Genomic DNA, 15,464 nt, shown 5'->3' on the forward strand with positions numbered 1-15,464 from the left:
TCATAAAATATCTACCTACCATTTTTATTTTTCAGGAGGTCTCTGTTTCATGTGCCAAAGAATAAGGTTTTTTTTTTAAAATCTTAAACTGTCTTCTTTCAGTGATTAGCAATTCCACCTAAATAACATCTTCAGTGTTGTTTTCAGCTTCGTTAGTTTTCATCTTCTTTTGGCCTTTAAAAGTATTTTTAGTGTCTTCAAAAGTTACTTTGAATAGAGGACTCATAGTTTTCTTAACACCACTTTGCTAATATGTGCATTTTATAGCCTCATGGGTTGACTACAACAGATTCAAGCTATAAATGGCTTTCAAATAGGTTTTAGCACACAAATATACATTAATGTATAAATAATAAATAGAATTTTTTCCATCAATGCTCTTGATTTGTGCTGTGGATATATTCTTTAAGAGCAGTATGTAAACTATAATTCAAATTGAATGTTCCTATTAAACAATGGTTCTAGTAAGGGATTAGGAGATTTTCATATCACCTGGGATACTCTTAAACTGCCGACTTTAATGACAGTTTCAATTAGTTGAAAAGGGGCTCAGAGAACTCCTGGTAAGCATGCCCCTTCCTCTTGTCAACTTCCCGCCTCACAAAACAAATGGCCAGAGACTTGCTGCACAGGAGGTGATGAGGATGTTTATCTGTATACTCCCCATGAGGATCAATCTTCTCATGCCTATGTTCTTGTTGATGTCAGTCTTCACATTCTCTAACTGAAGTCTGGCCGTCTTCAGAGGACAAAGCTTTTCAAGGTGGCTGTTTCTGATCCTAAACCCGAGGTAGGCATCCCTCTGCTCCTCATTTGTAGACATCCAGATTAAACTTCCCTCAAATCTCAATTCCAAGTATCCCATATCCCAACCACCACTTCCTATCTTTCCAGCTCATTCCCTCTGGTATCCATACCCTAACAGCTCTCTGACCTCAACACGACCTCCAAACTACTAAGCCCATGACCTTTTTCTAACCATCACTCAGTATGTGCCCCTTTCACTTAAATGACAGAGTATCTTCCTTGTATACATCCTCAATTCCCTTGGTCTTCTGTTCCAACTTAAATCCAACTTTCCACCAGGTAGTGAATGTGGCTAGAAGGAAGAGGCATGCTAACTGGGTTCACTTGAAGTTCATGGCTCACATCGCAAGAAGGGCCCTCGGTGCTGCTTGACTGGTCAGTCGGACCTCTCACTCTCCTAGGCGACTATTTCTTGGAATCTCCCCCTCTTTCCCCTTTCGCAGCTGATAACTCCAATTGCTTCTTTTTTTTTCTTCTTTCTTTCTTTTTTTTTTTTTTTTTTTGCGGTACGGGGGCCTCTCACTGCTGTGGCCTCTCCCGCTGCAGAGCACAGGCTCCGGACGCGCAGGCCCAGCGGCCATGGCCCACGGGCCCAGCCGCTCCGCAGCATGTGGGATCTTCCCGGACCGGGGCACGAACCCGCGTCCCCTGCATCGGCAGGTGGACTCTCAACCACTGCGCCACCAGGGAAGCCCCCAATTGCTTCTTTTATAGGGAAAATCAGAGTGATCAGAAGCTAACTTCCACATTCACTCAGTGCAAAGGTCCCCCCTGGGACGGTTTCTTCCAGACAGCCACATGGCTTTAGGGCTCTGCTCAACTCTCACCTTTTCAGAAGGGCCTTCCCTAGTTACTATCAAAACCAGCATTCCTTTTTTTTTTTTTTTTTAAGACAATCATGTTTAATTACCTCACAACTGAAGCTGCCTTTGGGACCAAGGGACAGGAAGGAGGCTGTGAACCCAACACTGGAGCTGCACTCTAATCCTAGGTTTATTCAACACAATTCTTTTCTCTACACAACAAGGTACAAACACAATATTATCTAAAATGCTACAAAGTTACAAAACTCAAAACAGAAAATGTATAGTACTGACTGTACAATAAAAGCCAAAAAAAAATGTACACGTTGCCAAGGTAACCTGCATGACCACCACGTATACCAACACAATGCGGCGGGGGGCGCGGGGGTTTTGTGATGACCCGACAGAGCTGACTCTCAACTTACCAGTTTCAGAGAGAAAGGGAGACATGTGCGTGTGTGTGTGTGTGTGTGTGTGTGTGTACGTGTATGACATGAGTACACATGACATGCAGAGGAGCAGGGCCAGGCTAGCAAGAACGGCAGTTGCGTAAAAGCACACCTTTCCTGTGGGACCCTGCAGGCCAACAGGTTAGGGCACGAGCAGGCCACCAGATGGGCCCCAGGTCATCTGTGGAATGGGAAAACATGCTCCTAGGCTGGGGCTGTACCACCTCCTGGAGCCCCCTGCTCATCCCTGCGGGCTCTGCCACTAAACTGCCTGTCAGGAACTAGAAATGCGGAAGCTTTCTAGCCAGGAAACTGGAGGGCGTCTTTATAAGCACGCTCCCAAACCAACAACGCTCCTGCAGCCGGAACTCTGCCGCCAGGGGAAACGTGGCAATTACTGCCTTCACCTTTGACGCCTGCCCGGGTAAGGGATTTCTTTCCTACCGATCCTCCTTCGTCTAGAAAAGTGACAAAAGTGAGTTGGCGGGAATACAAGTCACAGGGCAGAGCTTCGGTGGCCCTGCCCATCGGGAGGAGTTGAAGCTGGAGCAGCTCCTGGGGCTGCGGCGGCCGGGGGACCTGTGCCGAGGGGGACGCGACTTTCTCCTCCGTGCAGGGGACCTGCGCCATATGGGAGGCGGTGGCGGCACTCTCTTTCCTGGGAGGGCTGAATCGCCTGGGGGGTGGCCGAGGCCAGGGCGCCAGCACAGCGGTGGCAGTGATCTGCTGGCCATCGGTGTGTCCTCCGTCCTCGTGCTTCAGCGCCTTCTCAGCTTCATCTGGATTCTCACACTCCACATATGCGTAGCCTGTAGACAGATGGGGGTGCATCCTTTCTACAGGCACGTCAATCATTTAAATTTTCCCGTAGGTGGAGAATATCGCCATATGATCCTCGGTCACATTCCTGGTGAGCCTTCCAATTGCACTTTGGTGGGTTTAGGGGAAGGGCTCCGCTGTTTCCTTTCCTTTCCATCTCTTTTGGGTGGTTTGGATTTGGAGCGGGAACGCCGCCTGCTGTCATGCCTGCACCGAGAAGGGCTGGGAGAGCCAGGGGAGCTGCTGGAACTTCCGGAGCGCGGCTTGAGGCTGAAGAGGAGCTGCAGCCGCTGCTGGAGCCCGTGTTAAACCAGCATTCTGGATTCCTTATCTGGCTTTATTTTTCTCCGTTACATTCACCACACCCGACACATAAACGTACTGTCTTTCCCCCAGTCTTCCACAAGCTCACTCTGCAGTGTAAGCTCTGTGAAAGCAGGGATTTTATGTGTTTTGGGCCTAGGACAGTATCTCGCAAGGATTAGTACTTATAAATACCTATTAACTGAGGAACAAACTATCCAAAGACAAAACATTTCATCTTTCTTAAAGTAGAAACATGATACTTTGCATTGTGAAATTACAGTATTTGGTTGCCCTTGGAGTACTGCAGTCGCTCCTGGCGTCCCACAAGAGTCCCCTCCCGGATGCAGCATGGTGTGGGGACAGCTGGGAGAAGGTGGTGGGTGTGCAGAGCATCTGACGTCTACTATTGGCTCGGCCGCTAATTAGTAACGTCATCTGGGGTGAGTCATTTAACCTCTCATTTCTAGCAGGGAATGCGAGAGAGTACTTTTATTTTTATCCAAAGAAAAGAGGTCCACCAAACACAAACTGGTAGAAATCACTCACCATGCACATCGAGAGCGTTTTTCCTTCCAAATTTCATCAATGGGACTTTTACAGTGTTTATAATAAAATTTTATTTACAAGCTAATGGATCATGAACAGTTTTTATAGTAAATAAGCTGTTAGTAAATGAGTTGTTTTTTTTTCCATCAGAATAAAATCACTCTCAAAGTTCAAGATGGTAATCTTAAAGTCAATTCAACAGGATAGTCACAACGTTATAAAAATTTTCTTGCTACGCATGTGCAGGAAAAAATGCCTAATTTAACCAAGAAAAACAAATTAAGGTTTTGATTAGTCAATAATCATATGTGTTTTGAAAGTAGTGTTTTTTTAGAATACAAACAGAATAAGCACTTGATAATGTCCACAAATTAATGAAAACATATTCACATATATTACCTAGTGAAATGCGGTATCACTGCGTTTCCCCAAGCAGTAAATTCAATACATCCTATATGTAAAAATACCACCAACACTCCCCGACCACAAACACACACACACCAAGCCATATTGTCAAGCAAAATATTTTTAATTAGTAGGCTGATCATAAATAAATCCACATAAAAGATTTAACAGAATTACAAAGAGTTTTGTGTTTCTTTTGTGGACTCAATTCGTAATATGCATTAGTCAACCTCATTCTCTAACTGCCACCAAAAGAGTTGTCATCCAACAATGCAGCACAGTTTAAGCAATTCATATTCTGTAGTTACATTTTTACATTTTCTTTACAAATGTAACATTTATGTACATTATATATATATTTTTTCTATAGTTCATGTACTGAAACTCTATTGTTTTTACAGGGAAAATACTGAATTCATTTAATGAATATGAATCATTCCTTGTTAAAAAGTAATTCATATAAACAAATAACACGGTACCACTGCCTTTTGGCATCTCTTGTCAGAGTTCAAGTCCAGAAATGTTATATTAATTATAAGAAAAGGGAGTTTATCTAATATTACATTATGACATATCATCCCACATAACTACGTAAGTTTGCCGGCTTGCAATGAACAGAGCACTGTACTGCTGCACTACTGGATATGTGTGGAAACCAATTCCAAATATACTTCGCGAAACAGCATCATCCTTACCATTAATTTAGGATGAAGAAAATCTGTCAAGTTATTTCTTCCTCTTTACCTTTTGCCAAAGCCTCAGACCAGGTGCTATGCTACACATTGTCTCTTGTAACAACAAATGCCTACATTTCAAATTTCCTATGTGCTTCTCTGACAGATTACACTTTACCTAGGTTATAGACCTTTTTCTTCTTATTCAATTTTATTCCACTTCATTTACAAATCTGCTGCTGAACGTGAAGCAAAAATTCATAGTAAGAGAATGCGGCTTCTGTCCGGTCTTCAATCAGATGTTGAAAAAATTCTGTTTTGGCAGGACTCTCATCTCTGAAGAAGAAAAAGGGGTTTTTATCTATAATGCATACTATTAAAAAGAATACTTATACATCAAAAATAATCACTAATTCATAGGAACTTGAAAATGAATAGGGGATGTTAATCAAGTAATAGCATTCTACCACTAGAATATATTTTGATATTATTATTTAAAATTTGCTTTTGAAGACAATTTCACATAGATTGGACAGAATAAGACAATTTCATAATTAAGTTATAGAAGTACTTACTTTACCACGTGAAGAATTGGGTTTAATGGTCTGTTGTCTCTAAGCCAGGTTATAAAGGATCTAGCTCTTTCTGATGAAAGGGTGTCTAGCTCTGGAAGATGTGTCTGGTAAAAAATGTAATTTGGAGATTATTTCCTTTCTCATAGACTTAGGCAGTGTTAGGACTCAATCATGATTGCCACTATCACCAACCAACTGCCAGCACTCGATTCCCAGCCCAAACAGCAGCAACCAAACACATGAAATTTACACTGTTGATAAATCTATTTATGTTTTTCTAAGTCATAAGATATACTTAATGATAAGTATGTGACTGATATTTTACCTGAATATTATACTTTTTTCCAGACAAGTCAATAAAACATACACAATGACTAGTATTTCAAGTATATTGTTACACTTTGTATGTTTCTTCTAAAGGAAGTATTCAAGAGAAGGGGGCTACCACTAAGCTCCAATTTCACTTATAAACAACTATACATTATACCCTCTTCTAATAATAGGCATTCTTAGGGAATTTTATGTTTTCTTTAGTCCTTAAAATTTAAGGGCAAGGAATTTTAAAGAATAGTGTGAATGTGTAAATATATTTAAACACTATATGCAAGACTATTTTAGATACATAAAAAGTCTATTCTTTGCACATTATTCTCTCTTCAGGTTGTATTCTTTTTAACAGATGCATAGATATTACTTATTTAATATTACAAGTATATGTGTACATATAAATACTTCCATGAATATACCTATAGGATATATTCTTAGGAGTAAATAATTTACTGTTTTATACACTGTGTGATTTTAATTTGAACAGATATTGTCAAATGACCCTCCAAAAGACTGTGTAAATGTAGAGTCCAATCAATAGTATTTGACAGGCCTGTTGACCTATTCCCTCTGCATTACTGCCTGTTATCAAATTTAAAAAAATTTTACCAGCTGGCAAAAATCTGATAAATGAAAGAAATGCTACGCTGTTATTTTGTTTTCTTAATTACAAATGAAGTTAAACACTGTTTCATATGGCCACTACTATATCTTCTGCCCATGAATTACCTGTTCAAATCATTCCTCATTTTTCTTTTCTTATTTGAGGGAGTGCGGGTATCCTTTTCTTAAAGTTTGTAAAAGAACTTCTTATCCTAGAGAAATAAGCCCCTTTCCAGTCATATGAGTTACCGATAATCTGATTTGGTTGTCTTTTGGCTTTATTTATTTTACCAGATAGAAATGTTTTATTTTGATGCTCTCGGATTCTTTAACCTTTTCTACCACTGACTTACAAAGGCCCTACCCATTTTAATATAATAAATATTATTTTTCTAATATTCCATTTTTTCAGTGATTTGAAATGCAATCTTTACCGCATTCTATTTTTCACGAATTAGATCCATTTCTGTATTCTGTTCTGTTCCACTGATATGTTTATTGTGCCAGTATCACAGTGCATAGATACAGCTATAAAATAAAGTTTACTATTTTATTTAGCAGGACCTGTTTTTCACATGATTTCCCCATTGCTGATACTATTCTCTCTTTTCAAACTTTTCCTTATTATTCTCATTTGCTGAGTCTTAGAAATGAACTATGGGATTAATGTGTCAAATTAAAAAGAATAAATCAAACAGAAAATGTGGTAAGAATCACATTGACTTTATATTCATTTAGGAGAAAGGATATATTTACAATAAGGTAGGCCCTTTCCATTAAGTATAGAGAACTGCTTTCAGAATCGTATTTCTTTGGTACTAACACACAAACAGTAAACACCTACTGAAAAAATTATGTTTATTATCAGCAAAATAATTTCAATTAGAGAAGTTAAAGCTGTTGGAAAACAGTTGGGCAGTTGCTCAAAAAGTTAAACTTAGAGTTTACCATATGACCCAGCAATTCCACTCCTAGTTACATACCCAAGAAAGCTTGAAAACAGATGTTCACACAAACACTTCTACATGAACTGTTCATGGCAGCACTATTCACAACAGCCCCAGAGTAGAAATAACCCAAATGCCCATGAACAGATTACTGGATAAACAAAACGTGGTATATTCATACAATGGACTATTATTTAGTCATAAAAAAGAATGAACTACTGATACATACTACAACATGGATGAACCTTGAAAATACTGTGAGAAGTAAAAGAAGTCAAACACAAAAGGCTGCATACTGTGTGATTCCATACACTGTATATGAATTGTCCAGAACAGGCAAATCCGTAGAGATAGAAAGTAAACTAGTGGTTGCCAAGGGAAAACAGAAAGGAAGAACTGGGATTAGGAACCAAGATGGCGGAGTAGAAGGATGTGCTCTCACTCCTTCTTGCGAGAACACCAGAATGACAACTAGCTGCTGCAAAATCATTGACAGGAAGACACTGGAACTCACCAAAAAAGATACCCCACATCCAAAGACAAAGGAGACGCCACAATGAGATGGTAGGAGGGGCGCAAGCACAATAAAATCAAAGCCCATAATTGCTGGGTGGGTGACTCACAGACTGGAGAACACTCATACCACAAAAGTCCACCCTCTGGAGTGAAGGCTCTGAGCCCCACGTCAGGCTTCCCAACCTGGGGGTCCGGCAACGGGAGGAGAAATTCCTAGAGAATCAGACTTTGAAGTCTAGTGGGATTTGATTGCAGGACTTCAACAGGACTGCGGGAAACAGACACCACTCTTGGAGGGCACACACAAAATACTGTGCGCATCAGGACCCAGGGGAAGGAGCAGTGACCCCAGGGGAGACTGAACCAGACCTACCTGCTAGTGTTGGAGGGTCTCCTGCAGAGGCGGGGTGTGGCTGTGGCTAACCGTGGAGACAAGGACACTGGCAGCAGAAGTTCTGGGAAGTACTCCTTGGCGTGAGCCCTCCCAGAGGCTGCCATTAGCCCCACCAAAGAGCCCAGGTAGGCTCCAGTGTTGGGTTGCCCCAGGCCGAACAACCAACAGTGAGGGAACCCAGCCCCACCCATCATCAGGCAAGCAGATTAAAGTTTTACTGAGCTCTGCCCACCAGAGCAACAGTCAGCTCTACCCACCACCAGTCCCTCCCATCAGGAAACTTGCACAAGCCTCTTAGATAGCCTCATCCACCACAGGGCAAAGAGCAGAAGCAAGAAGAACGACAATTCTGCAGCCTGTGGAACAAAAACCACATTCACAGAAAGACAGACAAGATGAAAAGGCAGAGGGCTATGTACCACATGAAGGAACAAGAAAAAAATACAGAAAAACAACTAAATGAAGTGGAGATAGGCAAAATTCCAGAAAAAGAATTCAGAATAATGATAATGAAGATGATCCAGGACCTCAGAAAAAGAATGGAGGCAAAGGTCGAGAAGATGCAAGAAATGTTTAACAAGAAAAGAACGGAGGCAAAGATCGAGAAGATGCAAGACATGTTTAACAAAGACCTAGAAGAATTAAAGAACAAACGAACAGAGATGAACAATACAATAACTGAAAGGAAAACTACACTAGAAGGAATCAATAGCAGAAAAACTGAGGCAGAAGAACGGATAAGTGACCTGGAAGACAGAATGGTGGAATTCACTGCTGCGGAACAGAATAAAGAAAAATGAATGAAAAGAAATGAAAACAGCCTAAGAGACCTCTGGGACAAAATTAAGCCCAACAACATTCGCATTATAGGGGTCCCAGAAGGAGAAGAGACAGAGAAAGGAACCGAGAAAATATCTGAAGAGATTGTAGTCGAAAACTTCCCTAACATGGGAAAGGAAACAGCCACCCAAGTCCAGGAAGCACAGAGAGTCCCATACAGGATAAACCCAAGGAGAAGCACACCGAGACACATAGTAATCAACTTGGCAAAAATTAAAGACACAGAAAAATTACTGAAAGCAGCAAGGGAAAAACGACAAATAACATACAAGGGAAATCCCATAAGGTAAACAGCCGATTTCTCAGCACAAACTCTACAAGCAAGAATGGAGTGGCATGATATACTTAAAGTGATGCAAAGGAAGAAACTACAACCAAGATTACTCTACCCAGCAAGGATCTCATTCAGATTCGATGGAGAAATCAAAAGATTTACAGACAAGAAAAGCTAAGAAAATTCAGCACCACCAAACCAGCTCTACAACAAATGCTAAAGGAACTTCTCTAAGTGGGAGACACAGAGAAGAAAGGACCTACAAAAACAAACCCAAAACAAGTAAGAAAATGGTCATAGGAACACACACATCAATAATTACCTTAAACATGAATGGATTAAATGTTCCAACCAAAAGACACAGGGTTGCTGAATGGATACAAAAATAATCTATATGCTGTCTACAAGAGACCCACTTCAGATCTAGGGACACATACAGACTGAAAGTGAGGGGATGGAAAAAGATATTCCATGCAAATGGAAATCAAAAGAAAGCTGGAGTAGCAATACTCATATCAGATAAAATAGACTTTAAAATAAAGAATGTTACAAGACACAAGGAAGGACACTACATAATGATCAAGGGATCAATCCAAGAAGAAGATATAACAATTGTAAATATATATGCACCCAACACAGAAGCACCTCAATACATAAGGAAACTGCTAACAGTTATAAAAGAGGAAATTGACAGTAACACAATAATAGTGGGGGACTTTAACACTTCACTTACACCAATGGATAGATCATCCAAAATGAAAATAAATAAGGAAACAGAAGCTTTAAATGACACAATAGACCAGATAGATTTAATTGATATTTATAGGACATTCCATCCAAAAAGAGCAGATTACACTTTCTTCTCAAGTGTGCACAGAACATTCTCCAGGATAGATCACATCTTGGGTTACAAATCAAGCCACAGTAAATTTAAGAAAATTGAAATCATATCAGGCATCTTTTCTGACCACAACGCTATGAGACTAGAAATGAATTACAGGGAAAAAAAACGTAAAAAAACAAACACATGGAGGCTAAACAATACGTTACTAAATAACCAGGAGATCACTGAAGAAATCAAAGAGGAAATCAAAAAATACCTAGAGACAAATGACAATGAAAACATGATGATCCAAAACCTATGGGATGCAGCAAAAGCAGTTCTAAGAGGGAAGTTTACAGCTATTCAAGCCTACCTCAAGAAACAAGAAAAATCTCAAATAAACAATCTAACCTTGCACCTAAAGGAACTAGAGAAAGAAGAACAAACAAAACCCAAAGTTAGCAGAAGGAAAGAAATCATAAAGATCAGAGCAGAAATAAATGAAATAGAAACAAAGAAAACAATAGCAAAGATCAATAAAACTAAAAGCTGGTTCTTTGAGAAGATAAACAAAATTGATAAACCATTAGCCAGATTCATCAAGAAAAAGAGGGAGAGGACTCAAATCAATAAAATTAGAAATGAAAAAGGAGAAGTTACAACAGACACCGCAGAAATACAAAGCATCCTAAGAGACTACGAAAAGCAATTCCATGCCAATAAAATGGACAACCTGGAAGAAATGGACAAATTCTTAGAAAGGTATAACCTTCCAAGACTGAACCAGGAAGAAATAGAAAATATGAACACACCAATCACAAGTAATGAAACTGAAACTGTCATTAAGAATCTTCTAACAAACAGAAGTCCAGGACCAGATGGCTTCACAGGTAAATTCTATCAAACACTTAGAGAAGAGCTAACACCTATCCTTCTCAAACTCTTCCAAAAAATTCCAGAGGAAGGAACACTCCCAAACTCATTCTATGCGGCTACCATCACCCTGATACCAAAAGTAGACAAAGATACTACAAAAAAAGAAAATTACAGACCAGTATCACTGATGATTATAGATGCAAAAATCCTCAACAAAAACCTAGCAACAGAATCCAACAACACATTAAAAGGACCATACACCATGATCAAGTAGGATTTATTCCAGGGATGCAAGGATTCTTCTATATACATAAATCAATCAATGTGATACACCATATTAACAAATTGAAGAATAAAAACCATATGATCATCTCAATAGATGTAGAAAAAGCTTTCGACACAATTCAACACACATTTATGATAAAAACTCTTCAGAAAGTGGGCAGAGAGGGAACCTACCTCAACATAATAAAGGCCATATATGACAAACCCACAGCAAACATCATTCTCAATGGTGAAAAACTGAAAGCATTTCCTCTAAGATCAGGAAAAAGACAAGGATGTCCACTCTCACCACTAGTATTCAACACAGTTTTGGAAGTCCTAGCCACGGTGATCAGAGAAGAAAAAGAAATAAAAGGAATACAAATTGGAAAAGAAGAAGTAAAACTGTCACTGTTTGCAGATGACATGATACTATACATAGAGAATCCTAAAGATGCCACCAGAAAACTACGAGAGCTAATCAACGAAACTGGTAAAGTTTCAGGATACAAGATTAATGCACAGAAATCTCTTGCATTCCTATACACTAATGATGAAAAATCTGAAAGAGAAATTAAGAAACACTCTCATTTATCATTGCAACAAAAAGAATAAAATACCTAGGAATAAACCTACCTAGGGAGACAAAAGACCTCTATGCAGAAAACTATAAGACACTGATGAAAGAAATTAAAGATGATACCAACAGATGGAGAGATATACCATGTTCTTGGATTGGAAGAATCAACACTGTGAAAATGACTATATGACCCAAAGCAATCTACAGATTCAATAAAATCGCTATCAAATTACCAATGGCATTTTTTTACAGCACTAGAACAAAAAATCTTAAAATCTGTATGGAGACACAAAAGACCCCAAATAGCCAAAGCAGTCTTGAGGGAAAAAAACGGAGCTGGAGGAATCAGGCTCCCTGACTTCAGACTATACTACAAAGCTACAGTTATCAAGACAATATGGTACTGGCACAAAAAGAGAAACATAGATCAATGGAACAAGACAGAAAGCCCAGAGAGAAACCCATGCTCCTATGGACGACTAATCTATGACAAAGGAGGCAAGGATATACAATGGAGAAAAGACAGTCTCTTCAATTAGTGGTGCTGGGAAAACTGAACAGCTACATGTAAAAGAATGAAATTAGAACACTCCCTAACACCATACACAAAAATACCCTCAAAATGGATTAGGGACTTAAATGTAAGACCGGACACTATAAAACTCTTAGAGGAAAACATAGGAAGAACACTCTTTGACATAAATCACTGCAAGATTTTTTTTGATCCACCTCCTAGAGTAATGGAAATAAAAACAAAAATACACAAATGGCACCTAATGAAACTTAAAAGCTTTTGCACAGCAACGGAAACCATAAACAAGATGAAAAGACTACCCTTAGGAGAAAATATGTGCAAACGAATCAACAAAGGATTAATCCCCCAAATATATAAACAGCTCATGTAGCTCAATATTAAAAAAAACAAACAACCTAATCCAAAAATGGACAGAAGAACTAAATAGACATTTCTCCAAAGAAGACATACAGATAGCCAAGAAGCACATGAAAAGCTGCTCAAGATCACTAATTATTAGAGAAATGCAAATCAAAACTACAATGAGGTATCACCTCACATCAGTTAGAATGGGCATCTTCAGAAAATCTACAAACAACAAATGCTGGAGAGGTTGTGGGGAAAAGGGAACCCTCTTGCACTGCTGGTGGGAATGTAAATTGATACAGCCACTATGGAGAACAGTATGGAGGTTCCTTAGAAATCTAAAAAGAGAATTACCATATGACCCAGCAATCCCACTACTGGGCATATACCCAGAGAAAACCATAATTCAAAAAGACACATGAACCCCAATGTTCACTGCAGCACTATTTACAATAGCCAGGTCATGGAAGAAACCTAAATGCCCATCAACAGACGAATGGATAAAGAAGATGTGGTACATATATACCATGGAATATTACTCAGTCATAAGAAGGAACGAAATTGGGTCATTTGTAGAGACGTGGATGGATCTAGAGACTGTCAAACAGAGTGAAGTAAGTCAGAAAGAGAAAAACAAATATCGTATATTAACGCATGAATGTGGAATCTAGAAAAATGGTACAGATGAACCGGTTTACAGGGCAGAAGTTGAGATACAGATGTAGAGAACAATCGTATGGACACCAAGTAGGGAAGTGGTGGGGGGGTGGTGGTGGTGGTGGTGGGATGAATTGGGCGATTGGGATTCACATGTATACACTGATGTGTATAAAACTGATGACTAATAAGAACCTGCTGTATAAAAAAATAAAATTAAAAAATTTTAAAAAAAAGGAATAACTGAGGGATATAGGTTTCTTTCTGAGGTGAATGCTCTGAAATTAGATACTGGAAATGGTTGTAAACATTGTGAATATACTAAAAACTAATGCACTGTACACTTTAAAATGGTTAAAATGTGACTCATGGGAATTTTATCTCACAAAAAAAGTTTTAAACAAGTACACAAAATCCACTGACCATTTTCTGTGGTATTGATGCAAAATTCGGATACCCGAGCACATCCTCTATAAAGTTACTGTCACAGCTTTTTCCAATCCAAATGTAAAAAACCTAAAAATAACAATAACAAAATATTAAAACTCCCTAATCAGAAACCCAGTATAGCTACTTTTCTCAAAATTATCAAGCATAAAAGAGGCAAAGTATACTAACGCACATCAAGTAGGAACAAACATGAAAGTAAAAAAGGAAACCTGTAACTGGCACATTTGGAATCTGCATTCAGGAATCTAGAGTGGTTCATATCTTCTCTGCTTAAATGTCAAGGCTTCTCATAAAATATATTTTACTGCTTTCCTTACCTTTTCCCCAACAGGAATGTAATGCTTCAACCAGGATAACTGACTTTCTCTATTTCCTACCCACTAGTTCCATCATTTCAATTACTGTCTCTGGACTTTAACTAATGCCTCCCACCCCTACCCTATTCCTGCCCCACCCCATACTGTGGCTATCAGAATCCCTTTCCTGCTCACAAGGCATCATTTATGAAGCCATCTTGCCCATTCTGACACCCTTCACCACCACCCTGTCCAATGACCTCTCCTGAACTCCTAATCATTAATGGCATTTCAGACAATGGATCAAGTTAAACTAGATAAATTCTTGAGGTCCCTTTGAATTTTATGATTCTTGATGGTAAAATCGTTGAAGACAGGAATTTATCTCTTTACTTCTCTTAAATAAATTGACCACCTGTGCCAGTTACCAATTTACTGCCTCTGAGTTCCTAATCCACCTTTCATTGCCTGATCTGTGATAACAGAGCTGGACCCTGTAAGTGTTTCTCCTTTTGCCAGCTGGAAGTGTTAAGCTTTTGTCAGTAGGGGGTGCTTACAGAGCCACAGTCCATAAGGAAAGCACCGTCTCGTGTCAGTTTCTCTGCAGACAATTTTTGAAGAGGTGGCTGAGGTACCACCCTGTCATTAGCGTGTATTGCACCCTGAAAAGAAAAAGATGGAATGTGAATGTACTTACATTTCTATTATTACCGGCTGGAAGCTAATGGCCTCTAGCTCTTTATGAAATACTGAAAAATGATACTTGAGAATTTTGTAGAATGCAAAAAATTACAGTTGACCTTTGAACAACATGGGTTTGAACTACATGGGCCCACCTATATGCAGTTCTTTTCATTAAATAAATACTACAGTACTACATGATCTGCAGTTGGTTGAATACGGAACAGAGGACACAGAGGACTGACTATAAAGTTACACACGGATTTTCAATTGCACAGGGGTTGGTGCCCCTAACCCCCTCGTTGTTCAAGGGTCAACTATATTGATAATACATTACCACCTTGGCTGTAGAATCAAGACGCTCAGATGTATTTAAATTATAAGATTCTTGAATGTATTCAAATTTAAAAGATAAAAACATGAATATGTAAAATGACCTGTCCATTTCCTTCCCTTCTGGGATCAGGATATGTTAAAAGTATGACTACTAAATCTGCTGCAAAGGACTTTTTTACATTCCTCTTGTAACAAAATACAGAGATGATTCCAAATAGCAGAGTTTTAACACAAGGAAGAAAAAAGACATTACATATTTGCATATTAAAAATACTGTTGGGGCTTCCCTGGAGGCGCAGTGGTTGAGAGTCCGCCTGCCGATGCAGGGGACACGGG

The 15,464-nt window shown here is 39.2% G+C and overlaps 1 protein-coding gene and 1 pseudogene across 1 annotated transcript in view; both read right to left on the reverse strand.

The window, feature by feature from the left end:
- Positions 1 to 2,517: 2,517 nt before the first annotated feature.
- On the reverse strand, positions 2,518 to 3,739 carry LOC103076473 (RNA-binding protein with serine-rich domain 1 pseudogene; annotated as a pseudogene).
- Positions 3,740 to 5,030: 1,291 nt separating this feature from the next.
- Positions 5,031 to 15,464, reverse strand: part of LOC103076742 (protein transport protein Sec24B-like) — a gene marked incomplete at its 5' end in the record, with an annotated part of 11,856 nt that continues 1,422 nt past the window's right edge. The window contains 4 exons of the mRNA XM_007463232.1: positions 5,031 to 5,145; positions 5,385 to 5,488; positions 13,789 to 13,881; positions 14,669 to 14,773. Coding sequence (XP_007463294.1) covers positions 5,031 to 5,145; positions 5,385 to 5,488; positions 13,789 to 13,881; positions 14,669 to 14,773 — 417 coding nt within the window. The remainder of the gene's footprint in view (positions 5,146 to 5,384; positions 5,489 to 13,788; positions 13,882 to 14,668; positions 14,774 to 15,464) is intronic.

Source organism: Lipotes vexillifer, unplaced genomic scaffold (assembly GCF_000442215.2).
Source record: "Lipotes vexillifer unplaced genomic scaffold, Lipotes_vexillifer_v1.1 scaffold769, whole genome shotgun sequence".
NCBI classification, from domain to species: domain Eukaryota; kingdom Metazoa; phylum Chordata; class Mammalia; order Artiodactyla; family Lipotidae; genus Lipotes; species Lipotes vexillifer.